Below are 23,597 nucleotides of genomic sequence, written 5' to 3'. Positions count from 1 at the left end.
CAACCAAGCTCTGGAGCTCTGCAGCTCCTGCAGTTCATATGGGCAATAAGATGTTTCACTAATTACTGCACTTCTTGCTTGATGTTAGTGTTAGTTTTGTCTTTATGATGCTGTTATTTACTAATATCCTCTAACAAAAGGATAAAGCCTTCACAGAAAATTGTATTTTAAAATAAATTCAAAAGATGGAATTCAATTGTTAAGGGGCCTTTCAAGTAACCACTTGCTTTTATCTTTTTAAAGTCCATTTCATTATTTACTTTCAATTTTAAAATTACGTGTGGTTCTCTAGTGGTATTTCACATTAAAATTCAGTAAAACAGTCAATTTTAGGTTACATGAAGGAATTATGTTAATGTTTAAGCTTCATCAATGACTCAGAAAAGAAGCAATATAATTATGTCTCAATAAAATATACAGCATCTAATCATTAGGGAATAAATGGGTCAAAACAATTAAACTGGGAAAACGTTCAGCCATGTCTCCTTCTCCAGTAGATGTCACGATCGCAGCTCCAGTAGCTGATCTAATTACTCACTTCATTCCCTGCTCTAATTATCGTTCATCTTATCCACCTGCTCCCTCTGCTACATATACAGTTCAGCCAAGCTATGGGGCCATCTCATTAGTTATTCATGTTTGTTTGAGATTTAGTTTTAGTTAAGGCAATGGTTCGTGTCCCTGCTCTCGGGGGCCAGCATATAGAGCTGTTTCTGCTGGTCTCCCGTATCCTGATCGGGTCCTGGCTCTTCTCCCCTGAGCCCTTTCATTTTTGGCTTGGAGTGCGAGGAAAGCCAGTTTTAACTCCCATGATCCCGGCTCCAGAAAGGAGCCAGTTTAAAGTTTGGCAGCTATCCTGGTACCATGTCTTGTCTCTGTCTCTCAACCACTGAGCCCACTTGTCTCCATCTGAGCATGTCTGTCTGAGCTCGCTGCTGGACTCATGGAATGCTAAACCTGCCTTCACGCTCTGTGGATTCGTGGAACCCTGGATCTGTCTCTTCCTGTTTGGATTGGAACCACGGGTCTCTAGAGACTCTAGAGTCCGTAGCCCGACCCGAGGTTCCAAGATCTTGGATCTCAAAATGGTCCTATTCTGAAAAGTTTCCCTGACCTGGATCGGTCTTTTGCCTGCTCACTGGGGTTGCTGCATCGAGGACACCCATTTTGAAACTTCCCACTGTATGTCTCACCTGAACACTGGGTCCATCTATCCCATTATATGACCATAGAGGTGTTTTTTATCCAAATAAGTAGAGTAAAGAATGACATTAGATCGCAGCTTGACAACATAAATAGGGGGACTTTATTAAACAGGTTATTCTCTAGAATTTACATGTGTTGTTTTTTCATACATTCATAAATCTTTTCTGTGGTCTCATACTTGGTGAAATGCATCCAAAGTCTGGGAACTTTTCTTTTGCATTGCCGTGCTTTCCTGAGCATCGCATGTGCAAAGGAATATGTTCCATAAATTTAGATGAGTATATTTTGAAGCTATACTGGCCTAATTTTCTAAATCTTAGTAACAAAAACAACACACTTCTCTTGTTATATGCATTTTATAAATACAGAATATATTATGAACATTCAAGTTAAGTGTGTGCTTATGAATAAGAAAATCTCAAAATAAATAACATACAGGGGCATCGACCTGTCTGTATAGAGTGTTCATGTCGATGTTAGAGCGGTTTTAACATCCCTGATCATCTCTGAACCTTAGTGTTGATTTTTTTTTTCCCCCTCAAAAGACAAAACAGAAGAGTGATAATTATCAGCAAGTGTGCTCACAGTTGTTAGAGAGTGAATGGGATTGTGTTATATTATTTTTTGTACTGAAGTTGGGTGAAACAGAGACGTTAAACAGGACCACAAAAAAGATGATATAAAGAGCCACTCTACATACATCATTAAATATTACTCAGTCATCTTTGTGATACAGGCCATGCTCACCACAAAAATAAACATCAACCTCACTGCCACCAAACGACCTGCCAGCTCTGCCTTTAGTTTTCAACTGTGTACTCCACATTTCCATAACCTACAGGTATAATGAGGCAAACACCAACAAAACGGACAGATTTTTTCAGATAGTAATGGAATTGGAACAAAAGAGAAAGAATATAAACAGTTTAGATTGGGACGGGTACACGGGATGAACATATTTAACATCGATGGTCCGAAACAGTTTAGAAGTTCAGCGTCTGTGACATCATTTTCCACCAGTCCATCAGCTCCTCCCGCTCCTCCTCCTTCTCCTCCATCAGAGACTCCAGCTCAAAGTCCACCTGATATAAAAAAACAAAAAACTGTTGTAGTAGAAAAAAAGAAAGATCTACAAGTTTCTCAATATTCTGAAATGCTGAATTAAAGAATTTAGAGTTATTTAATAAAATGTATGAACTGTTAGATATTTTATATTTCAAACCAATGACCTTTCAGTATATAGAAGGTTTTAGCTTTTTTTAATCAAATCAGAATAAGAAAAGCAGAGCTGTTTTTTTCATAAGAGGTTCCCTGAGTAAGATGTTTTTTTCTTGTTTTCATAAATGTTTTATGTGCTATTAGTATAAAATATTCTGAGGTTTTTGTCTTTACATGTAAATTGATTTTTGTCTCCCTATCCAAAGTAATTTTGCTGCCAAGAGAAACATGTCCACTTTGTTGTTACAAATAAAATATGGTGTGTGAAATTATTTATTTTCAGTGCAGAATAATCCAAATCATCTGACCCTACGCTGATATAGTGATTGAAAAGAGAAAAAAACTATTTAGAACATGTCATAAGAAATGTTTTTTTAATATCCAATTGTGTCTGAAGAGGTTTCAGTTAAGTGTAGATTTATCCAGTTAATGTTTGACAAGTGAAATTATTTTGTTTTAAAGTAGAAATGTACAAATAGTCTATCTTCAACAGTAAAACTCTTTGATTTAGCATAAACAGGAAGCTGTGATTTAGATGCCATCTTCTGTGCAAATACTCGGCCGAAATATATGCAGATATCCTATTACAAGATTACACCCTTTCCCCTTCTGTGAACTCATACCAGCCTCTGACATCATGACGCCCTGAGTGATGAGCCCTATTGCTAATATGAAAAGAACCATTTTATCAGCTCCTGTTTCCCCTTTTTTGTTAATGAAAAAAGAAAATGACAATTAAATGGATAAGAACAATGGATCTAACATTAGTTAGAAACATAGTTTTATAACAATGGAAGCAAAAGAATTTAACTTCCAGGGAAGAAAAAAAAAATTTTCAGTTTAATGCAAAAATATGTTTGGCCCGGAGAAAAGTGGGAAATGCAATAAATGTTAAAAAGTGCATGTTACTTTAAATGTTCTCAGGCACTGAGAACATTTTTCAGATTTATCCCTGCTGATGAAGACTGTACTAGAGCATCGATAATCGCACTCCTTTCTAATTAAATCCCCATTTAAAAAGGAAAATAAACAGCACACTTAACTCAGTCAGAAAGAGGAATTTGGTTTAAGTAAAACCTTTAAAGCTGAGTATTGATTTACAGGGAGCACAATTTCTAAAAATGTTATGTTTCTTTAATTACAAGATGTATCCTAAAATCTAATACTATTTCTCTTATATAATTGAGATTGCAGTAGAATGTGAACAGAAGAGAGGATCTGATGGATGAAGCAGCTGTGCAAAACAGGTTGTTTTTAACTGATTACCCCAGCATTTCTATTTAGTAAACCTTTCTTTCTGTTATGGTTCTCCCCTTTTAGGTCTCTGTGCTTTTAGTTTTCAGTTATTCTATTTTGTTGATCTTTGGTTTATTTTCCATTATATTCAAGCAGCCTTTATTTACTCTCTGTTGCCCTCTTGTGCTTGTTTCTTTTCCCCTTGGCTTTCTTCTAGTTGGTTACTTTCACACCTGCTCCATATTCAGCTCATTAGCCCATCCTTTGTTCTGTTCCCCTTATATACACCACCTCTGCAGCCACTCAGTGCTCGTTCCTTGTTTTTGTTGTTGTTTAGTTGCTTCCTCATCTCTGGTTTCCCACGTGAGTTTTCCCCTGACATTTTCTAGTCTTTTGGTTCTTGTATTTTGCCTCAGTTCTGCAATTAAATCTAAAAGATTCACCTCTGCCTCCTGATCTCTGCATTTGGGTCCTCAAAAACCTCCACCCAACTGTGACGCTTTCTAATGTTTAGCATTCTAATTGTGAGGAATAAAGGTCTAAGGAAAAGAGCTAAGGAGAGAAACAGATTGTGGGCAATCCGTGGAAAAAAAGGCATCACTTGTTTTTATTTGAAGTTTGCTTTCATATCTTGTATGTCTTACCCTAATTGCAGGGCTGTAGGGAACAGCCAGCTTCTTGATGACGGTCAGGTATCCTGGGGCAGTTGCAGCCACTTTATAGTTTCCTGGAGCCAGAAGACGCCAGTAATCTCCATCTTTGGCTATAAAATACAGAGTTATAACTTAATATTTAATACGGACCTCTGACAACTGTCATCATAACAGTTTTAAGTTCCTGACATGAACACAACTGCTTTTTAGAAGTATGCCTATTCTAAGTATTTGTACAGCTCCTTTTTTTTAAATCAAAGAAAACCTTCTGAACTTAACAATAAAGAAACTCACTCCATCTTTGTTTAAATTTATCTCAAAATAAAAGCCGCTTTTCTGTGGAGGCCTTAAAGCACAGTTAGGTTATAACACTATTTCTAAAGCTTCTAATGTGGTGGAGATTCAGAATCCAGCAGGACAAACAAAGCTAAAAGAGACAAACTGGCAAAGTTAATGTAATTCATGTTAGAACGGCCTGGTCTGAATTGTGCCTTCATTTTTAGCAAAGAAATTATATCTTATAACAAGCGCTTCTACCAATTGGACAAAGCTGAAGCGAATTTGCAACAAAAAATGGGAGAATTTCCACCTGTTGATGTGCAAAGCTGGTACAAAATGATATTTTAGCTTTAATTGCATCAAATTTAATAACCTAGAGAATATGAGGGGTGAATATCACAATATTACAAAGCCCTACAAATCCTAAAACTGAGCAAACCTCACATGCAGACGCATTAAGAAAAAGAGATGATGTTCTTATTTTTTCCACAAGATGGGGCCATTGTTTTGTTTTAAAACAATGCTTGTGTCATGGCTTTTGTTAAGTGTTATTACCTGAGGTGATGTCATGGTCTATTCCCTCCACAGAGATGGTGGCGTTGGAGATGGGGTTTCCTTGCAGATCACGAACAAAGCCCTTAACGCCACGATGGACCTGACCAAAAGGCACAAAGATGAGCTTAGATTTAAAAAGTCAGCTAAGGATCTTTATGTTACGATGTCATCTTATTATATAAACCAAATTTTAATTTACTTTACACCATAAACCTAAACTTTTTTTTTCTAAACTCCTTTAAGACATTTCTTGTTTACATAATAAACAATAAGATTTTGTGACATTTTGATGGTCAATAGCATGGAAGATAATCTATGACTTCAGTTCAGTTAACTTAAGATGTTTGGATTCAAATCTTACGTATGGATGACAATGATCAGGATTTAAGAGCGCAAAGTGATGCCAACCTGCTCGATGTAGCTGACGAGGGAGTCACGGTTCTGCTCCCAGTAGCTTTTCAGTGTATCTTCATTGGGAAACTTATCACAGCTCAGCTCCAGAGTAATCTCAAAACAGTTGCTGCTCAGATAGTTGAAATCCTGCATCCCTGTAGCAAGACAGACATCTTCTGAGTTTCCACAACATACTTCTTTATTATAATGTTTCGATTGTTTGCTAGATCAGACCCAGTAAACCCAGGGTGAGGGATTGCCTTCGTGTCAATGAGTTGATGCAATCAACTGGTTTTCCTTAGATAGAAAACTTTGAATCAATTTTGACTGGATGATCTGGAGATGACATGTGTTGTGAATTGGCGCTCTATATATATATATATATATATATACATATATATATATATACATATATATATATATATACATATATATATATATATACATATATATATATATATATATATATATATATATATATATATATATATATATATATATATATATATATATATACATATATATATATATATACATATATATATATAAAGTGAATTGAATTTAATTAAACATGGATGCATTTGATGTAACTTCTGAAGCAGCGCTGGAACCTCTGCCCAGAAGTACATTCAGGAAAAATCGGCTACAGGCTTATAGCTGCATCAGAGCTGAACTACTGAGGTATTGGTCTGCTCATCAGACTATGTTTTAGTCAAAAACGGTCGAATAGAAATCAGTTTTTTCAATAAAAACGTACAAAATCTCTAGATGCAGGCAAGAGCCGGATGGGCTCTGGTTTCGGGGACCAGTGGATCACATCCCAGCTTTGCTTTTCAGCCTGCTACAGCATAAACTGTGATGGTTCGCAGCTGAGTGTGAAGCAGCCTGGATGAGAATCAGCTCCTCCAAGTTGGTTTTCGACCGGAAAAAAGGTGACTCTTTCCCCTTCAGGTGAGAGGAGAGTTTCTGCCTCAAGTGGAGGAGCTCAAGTAAATTAGGGTCATGTTCACAAGTGAGGAGAGCCGGATCAGTGCGGCTGCCGTTATGATGCAAATGCTGCATTGGTCTGTCGTGGTGAAGACAGAGCTGAGTAAAAATGCAAAGCTCTTTTCCTAACCTCGTGGTCATGAAATCTGAATAATGACTGAAAGAACAAGATCCTGGATACAAGCAGCTGAAATGAGCTTTTTCAGGTAGGCTTTGCTTTCCCTTAAGAGATGAGAAGCTTGGTCACTGGGGAGGGCTCGGAGTAGAGCCCCTTCTCCACATCGAAATGAGTCACCTGAGCTGGCTCGGACATTCTTTTCTGATGCCCCCTGGACGCCTTCCTTGGGAGGTTATTTAGGCACGTCCTACCAGGAGGAGGCCAAGGTGTAAAACCCAAGACATCCTGGAGGGACTATGTCTCTCGGCTAGCTTGGAAGCATCTCAGGCTTCTCAAAGAGGAGCTGGAGGAGGTGTCTGTGGAGAGGGAAGTCTGGGAGTCTCTACTGAGAGTGCTGCCCCAATGACCCAGACCCGGATGAGGAGGGAGACACGAGTACAAACCTTTTAAATGTCTTTTTAGAGTTTTGAAATTTTACAAAACATTTAGGATGATGCAACAACATCTAGGTTATAACACAAATGTATTTCCGTTCTTATAAATGTATCCATAAGTTAAATTACATTTTCTATTAGCAGAAAGTTCTTCCACATCAGTGGTCCAAACATAGAAAGCCTGCAGAGCGATTCCATCCTATTTTTTTCACAGAACACTTGGGAGTAATGTGTAGTTTTAGCCACTAGATGGCACTGCATTCAACAGTCTATCTCATAAAAAAGGACCATTCTTAAAGGAGAAGTTCGGTTTTTAACACTTTTAGCCAATTTCCTGTAGTGTCCAGGATGAAATCGAATGATCGACACCAAAATTTTGACAATTGGTCCTGTCTCTGCTTTTTGGCTCATTTAGAATCACCCCTGGCTGCTTTAGAATGGCTTCCCTAGTGCATGTCCGATAATGTCTTTAAAACAACCTTAAACGTTCTTTTTTTAAAATATGCTACTCACCGGGTCGTCAGCGCTGTTCAATGACGTTTCAAAAAAAGTTTCGTAAAGAAAAAACGTTCCTGTAGTGTTTTATTTAGCATTTTGTAAATCCCATTGAGTTCTGTTGGAATAGTCAATATTCCCCTGCCACCGGAAACGGAAATGGGGCCTGTTTACACAGTTGTAGTCTTTTCGCTTCACTCTGTGTACTCCGACGTCGAGGATCAAGAATCCACCTTTCGTATTCCATTTTCAGAGTTTTTTAAAGTGTTTAACAGAGACGTTAGCACCTCGACGTCGGAGTACACAGAGTGAAGCGAAAAGACTACAACTGTGGACATTATCGGACATGCACTATGGAAGCCATTCTGAAGCAGCCAGGGGTGGATTCTAAATGAGCCAAAAAGCAGAGACAGGACCAATTGTCAAAATTTTGGTGTCGATCATTCGATTTCATCCTGGACACTACAGAAAATGGGCTAAAAGTGTTAAAAACCGAACTTCTCCTTTAAACTCCATTTAAAAGGAGCTGCCAAAAGCAGAGCAAAGCTCATAGGAAGGATGCTTCACCTCCAGGTACGCTGTACCAGGCTCCTCCGTTAGTGATTCCGTCCTTGAAGCTGGAGTCGTCATCATTCTTGCGACAGGGAGGTCGTTGTGGGTCTGACATGACCGGGTTGTATATGGAGTACGCTCTGGCCAGAGACTTGAACGTCACATCGTCTGGGCTGGCGCTGTACTCATGGGTAGATCCTGTCATAAGCAGATGTGAGCAGAAAGAAAACAAAACACAAAATATTATAAGCAACACAGGCAATTTTCCTCCTGGTTTGAATGCAATTTAGGATGAAGAACAAATAAATAAAAACTTAACTCAGAGTTTTAATTGTAGTTGAAAAGTTTTTGTGGAAATTTAAAACAAAAATACATCCCTGTACAATTAAGTTTAAAAAAAATGTGTGTAAGTTTTATATATGTTGATTTACTCACCACTACGTGTCTCGTCATAGGGATAGTTGGCAACAACATCTCCTCCATGCAGGTTAGCTGACAAGACAAAGGGGATGTCCATGATCCAGTGGATCACAGCTTTAGTCTCAGGAGCCAGCTGGAACGATAGAAGAGGCATTCTGCTATTTTAGTTGATATTGAAAGGGTGTTTATCATAGTTGAGGTGAGAGAGGAAGTGACTTTATATACGTATCTAACCGTCAAAGTAACAACTGCAGAAGATCACATATTCTGCAACCCCCATGGAGCTTTAAATTTACTGCAAGTATAGCCAAGAAGCCAAATCTTATTATTTCTTAATTGGTCCTAAGTGACCGTTTACCCATGACATAAGTGGTGTTTAGTATTGATTTTGCCAGGTGTGTTTCAGTAACTTTGATGCAAAAAAAAGAGGATTTTCCAACTTCCCTAATTTTTAGGCATATTTTATTGTGACTGGACTGAAAAAAAGAGAAAATGTGGCCAAATTCCAAAGACTGCTTCACAACACGGTAAGAAACCCTGGTTCCTCTGAAGCAGAAAAGGAGATGTGAGGATGATAAAAACTTTACACATAGGGCCGGATTTATCAAGATCCAATTTTGCGTGCAGTAATTTGCGCTCGCAAACTGGAATTATGCGCGAGGGGCTGAACCATGGTTTGCGGGTGATTTAACAAGAGTGATTGCGTAACTGGTGGAAGGTGCAAAACTGTTGGAGACGCCCTATTTAAATGATGGTTTTGCGCGTTTTGTGGTTTGCGGCAAAGTAGTTTGTAGTCTGTACAAACTAGTGCATTAAGAAATTTAAATCTTACAGTGACCCCCAACAAAAAAAATAAATAAGTAAATATATATATATATATATATATATATATATATATATATATATATATATATATATATATATATATATATATATACATATTTATAAATTGGCAACCTTTATTCCCTAAGGTGGTATGTGCTGCAGTAAAAAAAAAATAATAAAAAAAACAGGTGTTTTGTATTGGCCTGTGACTGTGGATGAGATCCCCGCAGCATTTGGCACGTTGCTCCACAGGCGCAGGGGGAGAACCCCGACCCCGTCGGACAGCACTTCTGAAAAAACGAGATTGGGAGATCCCAGCTCACGCTGCAACCGTACGCTGGAATGACCCAGATGCAAAAAAGTGCAATGTTGCAAGGAGTTTTGTGATATCTGATATTGCGTGGGTCCTCCTTGTGGCTGGCTCCAAATCCATTCGGAGTTCCCCCAACAGCTCCAAAATGGCAATGCTGGATAAACGATATGTTTTGATGATCGTTTCCTCGTTCATTGCAAAAATATTCACACGGAGTGAAAAAATGCGTTCTCTGCGTCTCCTTGCTTTATTTCCATGTCTCCTTCTTGCGACAATAACCGCTGCCATGTGTGCGCAATTACGCATACAGAGCATTTGCACCTTCTTTTGAAACGTGTTAAATATAGAGTCAGATACCGTTAGCAAAATTGCGTTCAAGTTTGATAAATCACTTTGCGAGTGCTAAATTAATATATTTACATGTTCTCCTCCCACAAGACGCACGTTAGCTTGTAAACGCCCCATATTGCATATTCATTGCAGAAGAAGTACTAAATGGATCAGAGGCGCTATTTAGCACGTTTTAAAGACCAAATGCTTTTAGCACGCTGTTGATAGATCAGTTTGTACATTTTTTAGCGTGCGCAGTGAAATAGCTCACGTTTTAATACACGCAAACCTTTGATGGATCCGGCCCATAGACTGGTGTGGGGCTGAGTTGCACAAACCCAAGTATAAAAACTATCAAGCATTTAACAACAGATTTCTATGAGCTGTTTCACTGAATCACTTAGACTAATTGCTTGCCTTGGTGTTTTCATCCACTGCTTTCTTCATGTTCTGCAGCAGATGGTTGTTTGCTCCACCCTGTTGCTCGTTAATGTAGACGATGCGGTCCAAATCTGGAAAATTGCGGTTCAGATCCACTCCCTGAGCGTTGCTACGACCCACAAACCAGTCCTTGATCTCTCCAGGCTTCGCACCAAACAAGAATGAATCGTTAGAAAAGGTGCAAAAACACAAATAACTGCAGCCAAATAGAGTATCCAAAGATTTTCCTTTTACAGCACCCTCCTCTATTATGTATAAATAGTAAAGAATACAATCTCAGCTTTATCTATAAAGTACTTTGAAATGAACTGTTTCACAAAGTGATGTAGATATATAAACAAAACTGAGATGTTATAATGATTGTGCCTTATTTCAAGGCTTTTTATCATCACTAGAGATGCCAATGAGTAAGGGGACCATTTCAGACCTGCCTCCTCACCTGTGAGGCTGCCTTCTCAAAGCCGTCTGGGTTCATGGAGGGCATGAGGTGGATACGGGTGTTGTGGATGAGTTCGATGATGGTGTCATTTCCTTGCTGGTACTGATTGCAAAGGTACTGAGCGAGGTAGATGATCAGCTCTCTGCCCACGGCCTCGTTACCGTGCATGTTGGCAATGTATTTAAACTCAGGCTCACCTGAGGAAAGAAAACAAGGTGTGCTATTAGATCTAATCAGCTAAGAGGCATCTAAGTTTTATGTTGAGTTGTTATTTTTATTTCTAAAACAAAAAATAGAAGCATGAGAAGAGATAACTCTCACTATTTCTAAGATATGAACTCATCATTGCTTCCTATTTTCAGAGAAACTTTAAGAGTAACCTGGAAATTAAACAGAGACATCAAGATTCACACAATGCAGCAGTAATGAGTGTACTGGCTCATAGCTGCGAGGTTAACCAGAGCTGAACTCTACAGCCCAGAGTTCTGTTTTGACAGTAATGACTTAAAGACAGCAGATTAAGAAGACAGACACAGTCATTGACTGATCGGGCTGAAGCCTGATGCAGAGCAGCCAGCTGGTGACAGCTCTACTAACACACTCACAGATGAGAATATCTAGGGTTTACAAATTCCTATCATAAGGTATTAGTGTTTTATCAAATATTAACACATTCCAGAAGGTTGAAGAACAGAGAGAGGGATTCTGGGTCACTTCTCTACACAGTTTCTCCTCAGTACAAGTTTTCCATAATATTTAGGAGGAGCCATTCATGTGTTTATTAAGCTTAATTCTTTAGATCAGTAAAATATATTATACTCAAAACTTACTGTTTCAGATCTCTAGCAGAGAGAAGAAAACTAATATTTCCTATTATTTCAAAAAGTTCTTGTAAGCGTCAAAGTCAAATTTAACTATGAAATGACATGGCAAGTTTAAAAACAGTTGGCCAAATTGTTTAAAAATGTTATTAAAATAACATATATATATATATACATATATATATATAATAAAGTAGAGAAGAATTTGAGAATATGTAGGCAAGGTGGTCCTAGACCATTTAAAACTTTTAACACGAAGATTTTGTGTTCATTCTTATTTTACTGGCTAACAGATGAGCTGCAGTGTTTAAAATACTTTTTTCATACTTTAAAGTATTAATAAAGATAGACGATAGTTCATAAAAAGGCAATAAACATTATTACCCGGTGCTGATGGTATTCACCCCTGTTGCTTGCATTTGTTTTTTTTACCAAAAATGTCAATAATCTCATAAGTCCAAAGCAAACAGCAGAGTTTAATGAACTTTGCAAATTTGTTTTTGTTATTATGGGACAGAGAAGCCCTTTTTCTAGCCTGCATAAAGAGGTTCAGGTTCCCAGAACCGATCAACTTTAAAGTATAAATGAATCAAATGCTTTAGTTATATTCGTAATTAACACACTGTACCAACCATGGTACCATCAGTAATTATATTAAAGGTTCCATATACTGTAATGTGTTTTTAAGCCTCCATTATTCAAATACAGGATAACATATGATAAATAACTGGCTTTGATTTAATTACTTGCATGAGTATCAATATTACTATACCTGGGAACTCAATATTACTGTTGCAGTTTAGAAAAAGGCTTGATGAACTTTTGACAAATTGATTAATCTGTCGATTAATAATCGGATAGCCAAAGGTTCCTTAAAGAAGACTTTTTATGAAATTAAACCAGGTGAAACTAAGAAAAGTCCACTTGAGGAGCTCTGAATAGAGAATATTGACAGACGAAAATGCTTTTTTATCTTAACTTTGAAATATTTATTGATTTTTTTTACGATTCAGCTATAATTACTACTCAACGGTTGGTTACTCTTTTACCTAAAGACATATTTTACGGTCTCTAAACTCAAGTTCACAATTAATCCATTACTAAATTATTTGAAAATTATTGCAATATTCGATTAACCTGATTAATCCGATTAGTTGTTTCAGCCCTAGTGTAGGAACTGCGCCAGTTTTAAGAATCAGTCACCAGGACAATCTACTTTGTGGTCTCACTGTTTAGATTAGGTGTTAAAACGATCACTTTGTTTCAAATTTGAGCAGAAATGTTGCGCTCTGCCTCACATCACTGCTTGCTGATCAGAGAGAATAGTCAAAGGGGCAGCGTGGTGAAGACTTTTTTCTTCAGTGAAAAAATGCAATAACATTGCTGAATTGAAAAAAAGTTAAATAAATACTAGATAAAAAAATTAATGTGTTAAGTGGTCATTGAATGAGAGTTGGCTGTACACCCTGAACATGCTGCAGGTCCATCAAAGGACAACACAGAGGCAACCAGGCCAAGCAACCATACTAACACACATTCACACCTACAGTAAAGGTAATAGAATGTTAACTTTTAACCTGGATTTTAAACTGCACACTGCTTTTCTGCAGAGATGGTGCAGAAAGGGTGAGAGGATCCAAACAGGTAACAGAAAACATGGCCTGTTATGTCAATGGTTTTCTGTAACTGTCTGCAAACAAAAGAGCTTCTCTCAGTTTTTTTTAACAAAGGCTCTTGTGTTTAGATCAGTAATGGGTTGTGGCTCTTCACTGGCACATGGGAAAAACATTTGGTGGGATTTTCCTATTTACAACTCTTTAGATCCTTGGAGAACATTTTGTGCTGTTAAAACTTAGATTCTGCTTTCTAAAATTACAATACTTCCTTCATTAATGTTGATTATCAAATAGTGTGATCCAGATGTTTAAACATCTTTGTTGTTCCCTTCTTCATCTCCTGTAATCCATTTCCTGTTTCCTGAAGTAGGTGACACGCCACCCACCCCCACACACAAACTTAACCCTCACATCTGGTTGTTATATAATTGTAAAAATGCTCAAATCTGGCTTCGCTGCCACCACTGGTTTCAAGACAAAAATTAACTTGTTCCCCACTGAGGCTGTTGAATAATCTGCAGACTTTGAAACACACACACACATTACACACACACACACACTTTAAAGCTGGTTTTATGCTCTGTACCTGAAAGCCAACCCTCTCTGCAAGAACAATCATGTTTTATATGCTGCAGATGACCATGCCTGTGTGTGATAGATTGCAGGGACGTTTTTTTTACATGCTGAACACTCAAAGCTCTTTAATGTTAAACCATGTTTTTGGGTTGGAGTGAAGTTCAATTTCTATCCTTATAATGAATCTTTTTAACAGATCCTCTCCTCTATATCAGCTATATATCTTCTAAACATCTTTGTGCAAACCAGTATATTTAAGTCTTTACTCTGTTTTACATGTCTTCTTTAAACCATCAGTTTAAGATTGAATCATGTATCATTCAGTCTATTAATATACAATATCTGAAACTGTAACATACTCATTCAGAACTGTGAACATTTGTTTACCCCTCTTTTCATCTCTGCCCTCTGATCCTCTTCCAAAGCTTTACATCATCTTGTTGTTTTTTTAACATAAAAAGTTATCCCTTTATTCTTTCTTTTGTGTTATTATCATTCTGAATCTAAAATATATCTGGCATACAATGAATTAAACACAGAAGTAGGAGCGCGAAAATAATACAGATAGTTACAAATTTAAATTATCCTGAAAAGTTCAACTTCTCATCACATTGTTTCTCATAAGATGAGTCAAACAACATTTTATCAGCTGAAGAAAAACACAAACTCCAGCTAAAGGTGAATATGACATGTTTCCTAATGGCCGTCACCCATCCTATTCCATTTGTCGCCGCTGTTTAGGTCATCTGACAGTTGATCAATAGTCTCTAAGGTTACCCGTCTGTAATGACTGCAGTTCCAGCGTCAGTAATGGTGCGGAGGATCTGAGCGCTCTCAGTCATCGTGGCAACCCTGACAGCAGCAGGTGCTTACAGAGACAAACGATCCAACAGAGTGAGTAAACACGATCTGCTGATCTTTGCTTGTCTCGTTCCACTAAACACGCCATCACAATCATATGAGACCTATTTGTTAGCTCTGACGTCTCGCATTACACACATTATATGCACAGGAGGGGGAAGCACACTTATGAATTGCTCTTTTGGATTCTATAACAGTAGCTGTGATATAATTTAATGCTTTAACTTGCAACTTCAGATAAAGAAGATACTTATTTTTCAAATTAGTGCAGTAAAATATCTTCTACTTGATAAGGTGACAAAGTTTCTATAGTTGAGCTGCAAAATATCTCTGGTTTCTTTGTTTTCACAGCAAAGAAAACTAAAGACGGACCCTTTTTATGGTGGCAATGGCCTTTCTGGCAGTTTGATTACCTACTAAAACCAGACATTTATATAAACTGTAAAAATTAGACAAAGATAGCTCTGCATAAAAACAACTTGGGGAAGCCCAGATGCTGATGTCATGGCTTTGTAAGGCAAACCTGTAGATGATCTATAAGACAACATCTTCATCATCACCCTGCTTCTTGTTTGGCAGCATAGAAAGATAAAAATTGTCAAGATATCAAGAGGAGAGTTATTGACTTCCAGAATAGTACTTCATATTCTGCGATAATTTCCAGATGTTTGAAGTTGTGACAGTTATCTAATCAAACTAAGACTATTAAACCATTTAGAAAGGCTTCTGTGACCTCTAAAACTGTTAAAGTGTCAACTTAAAAAAGTAAAAGGGCTTTGTGAAGATGCTGAAGCTGTTGAGGGAGTTTTATGAAAAACTGAGCCTCCGTTTAAACCACTGATTCTGCTTTTTAGTCTAACCTCTACCCAAGAAGTGACATGTCTCTTTTATGTTGGCTACAATCACTCTGAGCTCCTTCAGAGGCTCTAAATAGAGTAAAACTGAGGCAGAAACTTTATTTTTTTTAAAGATGGACATGGTTCAGACAGGTTCAATGAAATACAAATCAGAAAGTTCCTGATTAGCAGAAATAAAGAAAATCAATATGAGGAGGTAAAAGCAGTAGAGGAGGTGGCTTTGTCTGATTGTCTGATGTATAATAAATGACCTCAAGCTGACAGCTGGGGCCTTTCCCCTGTCCCATTTCCGTTCTGCGCCCCCTCTGTGTTATCTCCCCAATCGCACTGGCATTTGGGGAAAATGTTAAGCTTCTTCAATCATCATTCCTTCCCTTTTTATCTTTGTTTCCCATCACTCCCTCCTCCATCTAACAGGAAGAGGCTCTTAGTCCGCAAGGGAACAAAATGTCCAAAAATATATATTGTTTCTGTGCCTTCATCTCCTCTGCTGTGATGTTTAGGTTTGACAGAAACTCAATCCATTTCAAAAGACACCTTTTTTAATCTATGCCACATGTCTGCTGTGATGACATATTCAGCTGTGATTCAAGCTGCTCTCTTACTGGATTTGTGGATGTGTGTTCACTGGGGATTTTATCCTTCATTTGATGAAACGTTCAGTCTCCACAGCATGAGATGGTGTACACTAAAATCAACTAAAGGCAACCTAAGATTGACAACATCTTAGACAAAAGTCTATGCTTCATACAAGATGCCCCAAATGCCTCCAGAGATGAAACTTGAAAGATGCAGGACCCTGACCCTGCATATCTGTCAGAGGCTATGTGACTGGTAGACTGCCTCGGGTAAATAAAGCTCCAGTAGCATCTCAAAATGGATCTAACACTGCAGCATATCTAACTAGATTACAGCTAAGCCAGGCTTGCACAGATCACTATACATGTTGAAGAATTTAGCAACATTAGCTTCACATCCCTCAAATGCCATGTAAACTGCAGACAGGTGCTGCTACATGAATAACACAACTGTGATCATGTATAACAGAAATCAGCCAATAATACCATGAACTAACATCATATAACACCATGCGAACGCTCAGTCTGCACCGATGATAGATCATTCAACTTAGTGTGCTTGGAACTGAGACTGATTAGTTTCTGACTAAATCTGCTACTAATTATTATCTAACTGCTTAAGGGCTTTAAAAAACAAAATCACTAGAGAAATTAAGTTAAATCCTAAATATCCAAGAAAAAAAAAATTCCATTAAACTGCAATAATAGCATATGTAACATATCCATCCTGATGTAGTTAAACACCCTTAATCCCAGTGAACATTCAGAATGAGACACCATTAAAAGCCACAAAAGATGTGACAGCACTGGATGTTCCTTAAAAGTCACATAATTTCCTCACACGTAGACCTGTATATATATATATATATATATATATATATATATATATATATATATATATATATATATATATATATATATATATATATATATATATATATATATATATAAAGCTGACAGGTACAAACAAAATTACATTCTTTTAAAAAAGATCTATAGTAATATAATCAGGGCTGCTGTCCTTCAGGTTTTAGAGGTTTCTCTGCTTCAGCACAGCTGATTCTGATGATTGCAGTTCAGTAAAAACCTGTTAATCAGCCATCAATGAAACAAATGCCTCGCTTCTCCTGGAGTATATAGCAGCCTTTAAACTGTACTGCAAAACAGAAACAACAACATCTCCAAAGTCGAACACAAATGAGCTAATGTTTGTGTATTTTAGAATTGTCTTTTGGAAAATACAATATAGTTTCTTTGTCTTTCAGTTGTATTTTCATTTATTTTTTTAAACTGAAGGTGTACTAAGAAGCTAGATGATCCTCAGAGTTGGACGAGCTGTTTGGTCCTTCAGAAAGCTAGCAAATTTCTGAATCAGTCAGGTGTTTTAAAATAGGTTATAGAATAAATAAGGCATTTAAAGAAGAAAAAAATATAGCTTGTATGACATGTGGGGAAATGTCTGAGAATTATTGAGGCTACAGTGGTGGAGGGTAAAAGGAAAGCTGAACAAAGTAGAGCAAATTAACTCGTGTTCATACTTTCAGGAGGCAGGCTGCCAGCAGCTCCGATGCCAATAGGTTGAAAGCCTTTTGTAATTGGTAATTAGACTAAATGTATTCATAGTGCTTTTTGTTCTGAGGCCTCCCTATATGTGTTGCATGATGTACCCAAGGGATCAACCTGTGTTAAAGGGAGCTTATTTCCCTTACTGGTGTAAAATTTATGGAAGACGTCAAACAGAAAAGTTTGACACAGAAAATTGGATTTCGAAACAGCTAAAAGATCACACATACTTTACATCCTGTATGCCACATTTCTTTTTTCCTCTTTTGAGATAACATTCATCAACTGCAGGTGTTTGGGGTTTTTTTTAAGCCAAACAGCAAGATCTGAGATTTCATTGAAATATAAACACATTTTAAAGCACTTTATTATTTTATGAATTACCAGGCTTGCTGCCTTCCTGCAAGATTCAAAGAAATTATAATGTATAGAGCTTATAAGAGCAGAATCGCACAGATTTTTAGATTTCTTACAATTGTAAAACGGTCATAATAAGTAAAACTGGCAGAAAAACAAAATGAAGTCCTGCATAAGTGGTAGCCTATGTGTACCTTCTTGGCTATGGGCAGTTCCTATGCTGCAGTGTATGACAGATGGCTGCACTCCGACAGAGGCATCGGCTAAACACCATCATCTTTCGGAAGCAGTCGTCCAGCCAACCACGAACCGGCAGACGGCTCAGCACACTAAGCCGATGAGTCGCCCCGGCAACAGCTATTTTAGCTCCACCTTCGTCTGAGCATGGTGCACAGAGAGGAAAATATCTGAGGGACACCTCAAAGCGGATTAGTATTATATTCTCACAATCACACATAGATTTCTGTAACTATCTACTTTGTTCGTCTCCTTGTCTGAATCAAGCTGCTCTCTACTAACAGATGTTTTGCTCGGCATGAGGAGGAGGCAATAAAATAACAGCAGCTTGGAAACTCATCTGTTAGTAATAAGGGCTACACTTTGCTACTGTGACTCATGCCGGCACACGCCCACAATACTATTACCGGCTTAGTAATATGTACAATTATCAGTACTTGAGACCGTGAGCTGAGTTGTACTTCAAATCTGTGGTCTTATGGGGAGGAAAACACACCTCAGCTCCTTAAATGCCTAATGAAACATTTTAAATCCAACAAAATTCTCTCCAGGCACTTTTGGATTATGTAACCTTATTTTTATTTATTTTTTTTTTTGAGAGGGCTCAAAGGATTTTAAAGGAGAACTAAATCACCTTTTGATAATAGAAAATGTTAGGAGTCCAAAATAGGAACAATTGAACCACTCCCAAACACCATTAAGGGATAAAAGGCCTGCAGGCTAATCCTTTAACTCTCTAATAAAGACCAAAGTTGTTTATCAAACTGCTTAAAGTGAACAATTTGAGCAATAAACGGTTAATGACAACATCAAAAACTAAATCAAATTTTCTAAGGTTTTCGATGTTGAGTATTTCAACATGTTTTACACGTGTAAATGTGTAAAAAAGGGGGGGGGGGGGGAAGAAGGATTCACTTCAGAACGGTATGGGTGTAACAGGACACAAAACTAACAGATAGGTTACAGGTTTTAAAGTCACAGTTTGGTATGATTGTAGTATGCTTCAATGAAAAGGAATTTAAAAATATTTCTTTACTTTGATCTGCAGTAAATAATGAATGCTTTTTAATGTACGGTTTTTATTTATGTATTTACTTAATTGTTTGTTCATTATTTGATCAGTGAAAAATTTATTTATTTTGTTAAAAAAGTGGAAAGTATAGAAGTGACTGGAGATTAAATTGGCAAGATGGACAGACGGTTGGGCGAACAGATCGATCTCGATCATGTCGTTCATTCTATCTACCAGCACTTGTGTTTTGCACACAGAGCTAACATACGGTACTTCAAACAAGTGTCTGAAATAAACACTGCAGTCAGTATAAATTATTATATTTTTATCTTATTTATTTGTTGGATATTTCATTTTTAGGTTTAAAGTTTTTGTATACCTTTGTATACCTTAAATAATAAATGAATCAGTTGTTTTCATATCCATTGTTGTTGACTCTGAGTGAAATCATTTCATAACGCCATTTCTACCATCTTAGACTACATGATAAGTAACAAAAACATGTATGATTTTTACTGATATTGTTTTGGGTCAATTTTGCTCAACAACCTAAGCTGCAATATCTGCAATATCTGAAAAAAATCATATCAAGACACCAATAAAAGATAGAAAGAAAGACATATATATCAAATTTTAGATATTCTGTAATAAGACTATATACTAGAGAAAAAGAAATTTTAATTTAAGTCATTTTGATTTATCAATTCTAATTTGGCAAAATCCTACAGCCAGTTATAATTTAGTCAGATGATATCCAACAGCTAAAGTTAAGCATATTTTAGTTTTCTTAGTTTAGATTTAGTTTTATTCATTACTGAGGTTAGATGAATGTGCAGCTACTGCATATTTTTGTTTGATTTTAATGTTTTACTGGATAGCTGGAGAGTATATTTGGAAATGAATCCTTCTTTCTTGGTTTTCGATGCCTGAAAGACTGGCTTAAAAAAAACGACAGCATGATTGTCGACATTCAATGTGCTGCTCAGCTTTTTACACAGTAATTATGATCCTTGTAAGACATTAAAGGTAAAAATATTACTTTTTTTTTAGTTACATCTCGATTTCCTTTGACTTTTTAGTAGCTAAGAAATAAATATGCATTACTAATAATACATTAGGTCAGGTACATTTCAAATTCATATTTTGGGTTTTTATTGGTAAATGTGTTAAATAAATGGTACGGAATAATACAGGGACATTTAAAGGGTACTAGGATTTGAAATATTTTATTATTTATATTTATTAATGTCTGAAAATAATGATTAACATCAGGAAAAAAATAAGTGTTACTAGTAGAATTATCCCCAAAAAATAATCGATAGATTAGTAAATTACCAAAACAATTGTTAGCTGCAGCCCTGACTTACACCAAATAAAGTCTAAAAGTCAATCCTTGTCTTTATCAAGTTGGCTGCAGCTGTGACAGTGGCATTCATCATCGTGCCAGGATGATCTAAGACAAGCTCTGGCTCACACAAGGTGAGATAAAGCTTCACATTTCAGGCTCTGTACATTTTACACTTTTCTTTAATTAAAACTGAAAACTTTTGCCTCATTTATACTGTTTGTGTATAACCACCACAATAAGATATGCATGAAGCATTCCATCTACTAGTGAAAGGGCAGGTAATTTACAGTGATTTTCAAAAGACACTTTTTTAATGGAAATCATGGAGCTTGGAAATCTGAAGGAACATTGTTTTGGAATCAATGAACTCTGGAAATCATTATGTAGGTCATGTCACAGACTCTGCATCAAACTGACCATATCGATGGGTTCTTTACACCATGTTTTTGTTTACACTTTGATCACTGTTGCACTTTAAGAAATGGAAATGTCATCAGAGCTGTACAAAACCAAATTTCGTTTGGTATGCACTCTGTTAATACAAAATGACAATAAAGTTAGTCTAAGTGTAAGTATGTTAACAGAAATGGAAAAGCAATCCTGGTTTCAGTGAATTGCTGTCATATGCACAGGTCCTCAAAAGCAACTTGAATTATTTAGAATCAATGTTTATTTCTGAAATGAATTCCTTATTCATAAGTGTTTTTTTTTTTAACTGAATAGGCCATAAATATTTTAATAACTGAACTGAAAGGAAGACCCAAATAAATTCAAGGCCCTGTTTTTAATGTAGATTTCATTTTTTTAATGGGAACAATCTTTTAAAATATAAATGGCCATGTTTAAGGAACTACAAAGTGGAAGCAACATTTACATTTTAGATGTAGAATCCAATAATTTAAAAGGTGGTTAAATATGATGCAACAAATGGAGATACTATTTAATAACTACAGCTGGTTCCACTGAGGTCTTTGCTTCTGCAGATTCTCCCAGATGTAGCCTTCCTTAGTTTAACAATCACACATGGCACCCCTTCTTTCCCTCCCCCTACTGTATACTGATCCCAACATGGCCACAAGCAACAGGTCATAGGATAAGAGTAAAATAAAAGTCAGACAATAAATCTTCATAAAGATCAGATCCATTAATAGGGTCACCAGTCCATCTCCGGACAACACAGAGACAACAATGGACACCAGAGTCACTGGGAAAGAATGCTTATCCTCCCTTCTTTATTCAACCTTATTCAATATTTTTCAAATAAGAATAACCTCTTTAAAGTCACGCCACAACAACTAATTCACATTAGACTTAACATACTTTTTTATAACCTTTAAAGGGGATCACGCTGGTGCGCTTTGGATCATTGTCATTAATCCAAATGAGCAGGAGTGTAAGACAATACTGAGAAGACCAGATATGTCCCTCTCTGAGCAGAATTCATTGTTTCATCAATAAAGACAAATTCAATCAATTATGAAGGCGTAAAGCAGATGCAGAACACCAGCAGGTTTGACTACTGTGTTCCTCTCTGGCTCTGTATATTCTAGAAAGAAACCACTGCCCTTTTCCTGGTTGTTCTTTAATCTCCATAGAATGGAGCATGGCGTGTTGTTTTTAAATGTATTAGCCTACTTCATGTTGTCAGTCTGGTCCTATGAAATTATGTTGTAAGCAAGTTTTGGTCATCAGTCATCATTGTGAAATGCAAGATAGCCTTTTTAAACAAATAATCTAAAATTAATTACCTTGATGCACACTTCTGATCGTCTAAATCATCCAGTGATGGTTAGGAACATATGATTAGAAGCATAAAGACATAATCTTGTAATTCATCCATTTACAGTTCAGCCCTAAACCACTGCCTCTATCAGAGAATCCGCTGCTCTTTGTTTTTCTCTTATATGCGCTATGGGTCTTATATCCAAATTGATCAAACTGGTTAATTGGTATCAGTAAGGGATACCCTGATTGGTTAATAATGACTTTAATAATGTCCGTTAATCTAAAACCAGTTTAATAAAACACAAACTTATTGGCTTCTCTTTGCCTGTAGGTTACCATACCACTTATTCTAACACTATGTTAAGTTGTGAGGCTATTTGTTGGAGAGAAAAAAGGAGTAATGCTTGATGCATTATCCCTGGGACGCTTTCTGAGGTTTGGTGTAGAGGTGTTCTACAATCACGACTCAAAGATGCTGATCAACCAGCAAAATGGCGGCTATAATGCAGAAGAGGCCTGGAAACGCGGTTTTAACACACCTGCGCATCTCGTTTATGTGTTTCTCTCTTATTCTGCGTTAAATTAGAATAAACAAGCTTTGCGCAAAACTGCCTGATGAGTTATTGCGCTCTCATCGAGTGGTAAAGCTTTTCTACAGCGGGAAAAAATAACTTGATAAATGATGGCCTGGATAGACTCGGCGCATTTTGACGCAGAGCGTGTGCGTAAAAACTGACCAGGCTCATGCGTCCCGGGGTTGTCTGACATCTCCAGCACCAGCAGCTCTCGGCCCTCAAAGCTCTCTCCGATGGTATAGATGCGGCTGATGGTCGGACACTGCAGCCACACAGACACCAGCGCTTTCCGCAGCTCCTCGTAGCGATGGTACTCGAAGGAGATCCCTGGATCGGTGCGCATACTGGCCGCCCCGGCCAGGGCGAGCGCCGCAGCGCTTAATAGAAATGAAGAAAGGAGCGGTCTCATTTCGACTGGTCCTTTCAGTAGGAGAGCCTTTTGTCTGTCTGCTGGTTGCTCCTAAGTCCTATCGATGCGCAGCAGCTTCGCTCTGGGCTATTAATATCGCTCCCTCTGCCTCCTCTCTCTCTCTACTTCCCTTTGAACGTGATGCTGCTGCACCTGAGCAGCCAAAGA

General features: G+C 37.3%; 1 protein-coding gene across 1 annotated transcript; it reads right to left on the bottom strand.

Annotated features, from left to right (window-relative positions):
- Positions 1 to 1,283: 1,283 nt before the first annotated feature.
- cpe (carboxypeptidase E) lies at positions 1,284 to 23,597 on the bottom strand. Its single transcript, XM_038271876.1, has 9 exons — positions 23,183 to 23,597; positions 10,895 to 11,091; positions 10,432 to 10,599; positions 8,562 to 8,679; positions 8,142 to 8,324; positions 5,556 to 5,695; positions 5,148 to 5,247; positions 4,305 to 4,423; positions 1,284 to 2,288 (listed from the first exon to the last, which is right to left on the bottom strand). The coding sequence occupies exons 1-9, from the start codon at positions 23,427 to 23,429 to the stop codon at positions 2,190 to 2,192; spliced, it is 1,371 nt and encodes a 456-aa protein (XP_038127804.1). The 5' UTR covers positions 23,430 to 23,597; the 3' UTR covers positions 1,284 to 2,189.

Source organism: Cyprinodon tularosa, unplaced genomic scaffold (genome assembly GCF_016077235.1).
Source record: "Cyprinodon tularosa strain WSP-4 unplaced genomic scaffold, ASM1607723v1 ctg81, whole genome shotgun sequence".
NCBI classification, from domain to species: domain Eukaryota; kingdom Metazoa; phylum Chordata; class Actinopteri; order Cyprinodontiformes; family Cyprinodontidae; genus Cyprinodon; species Cyprinodon tularosa.
The sequence above is the reverse complement of the archived record's forward strand: the minus strand, read 5'-3'. Positions and strand labels throughout refer to the sequence as shown.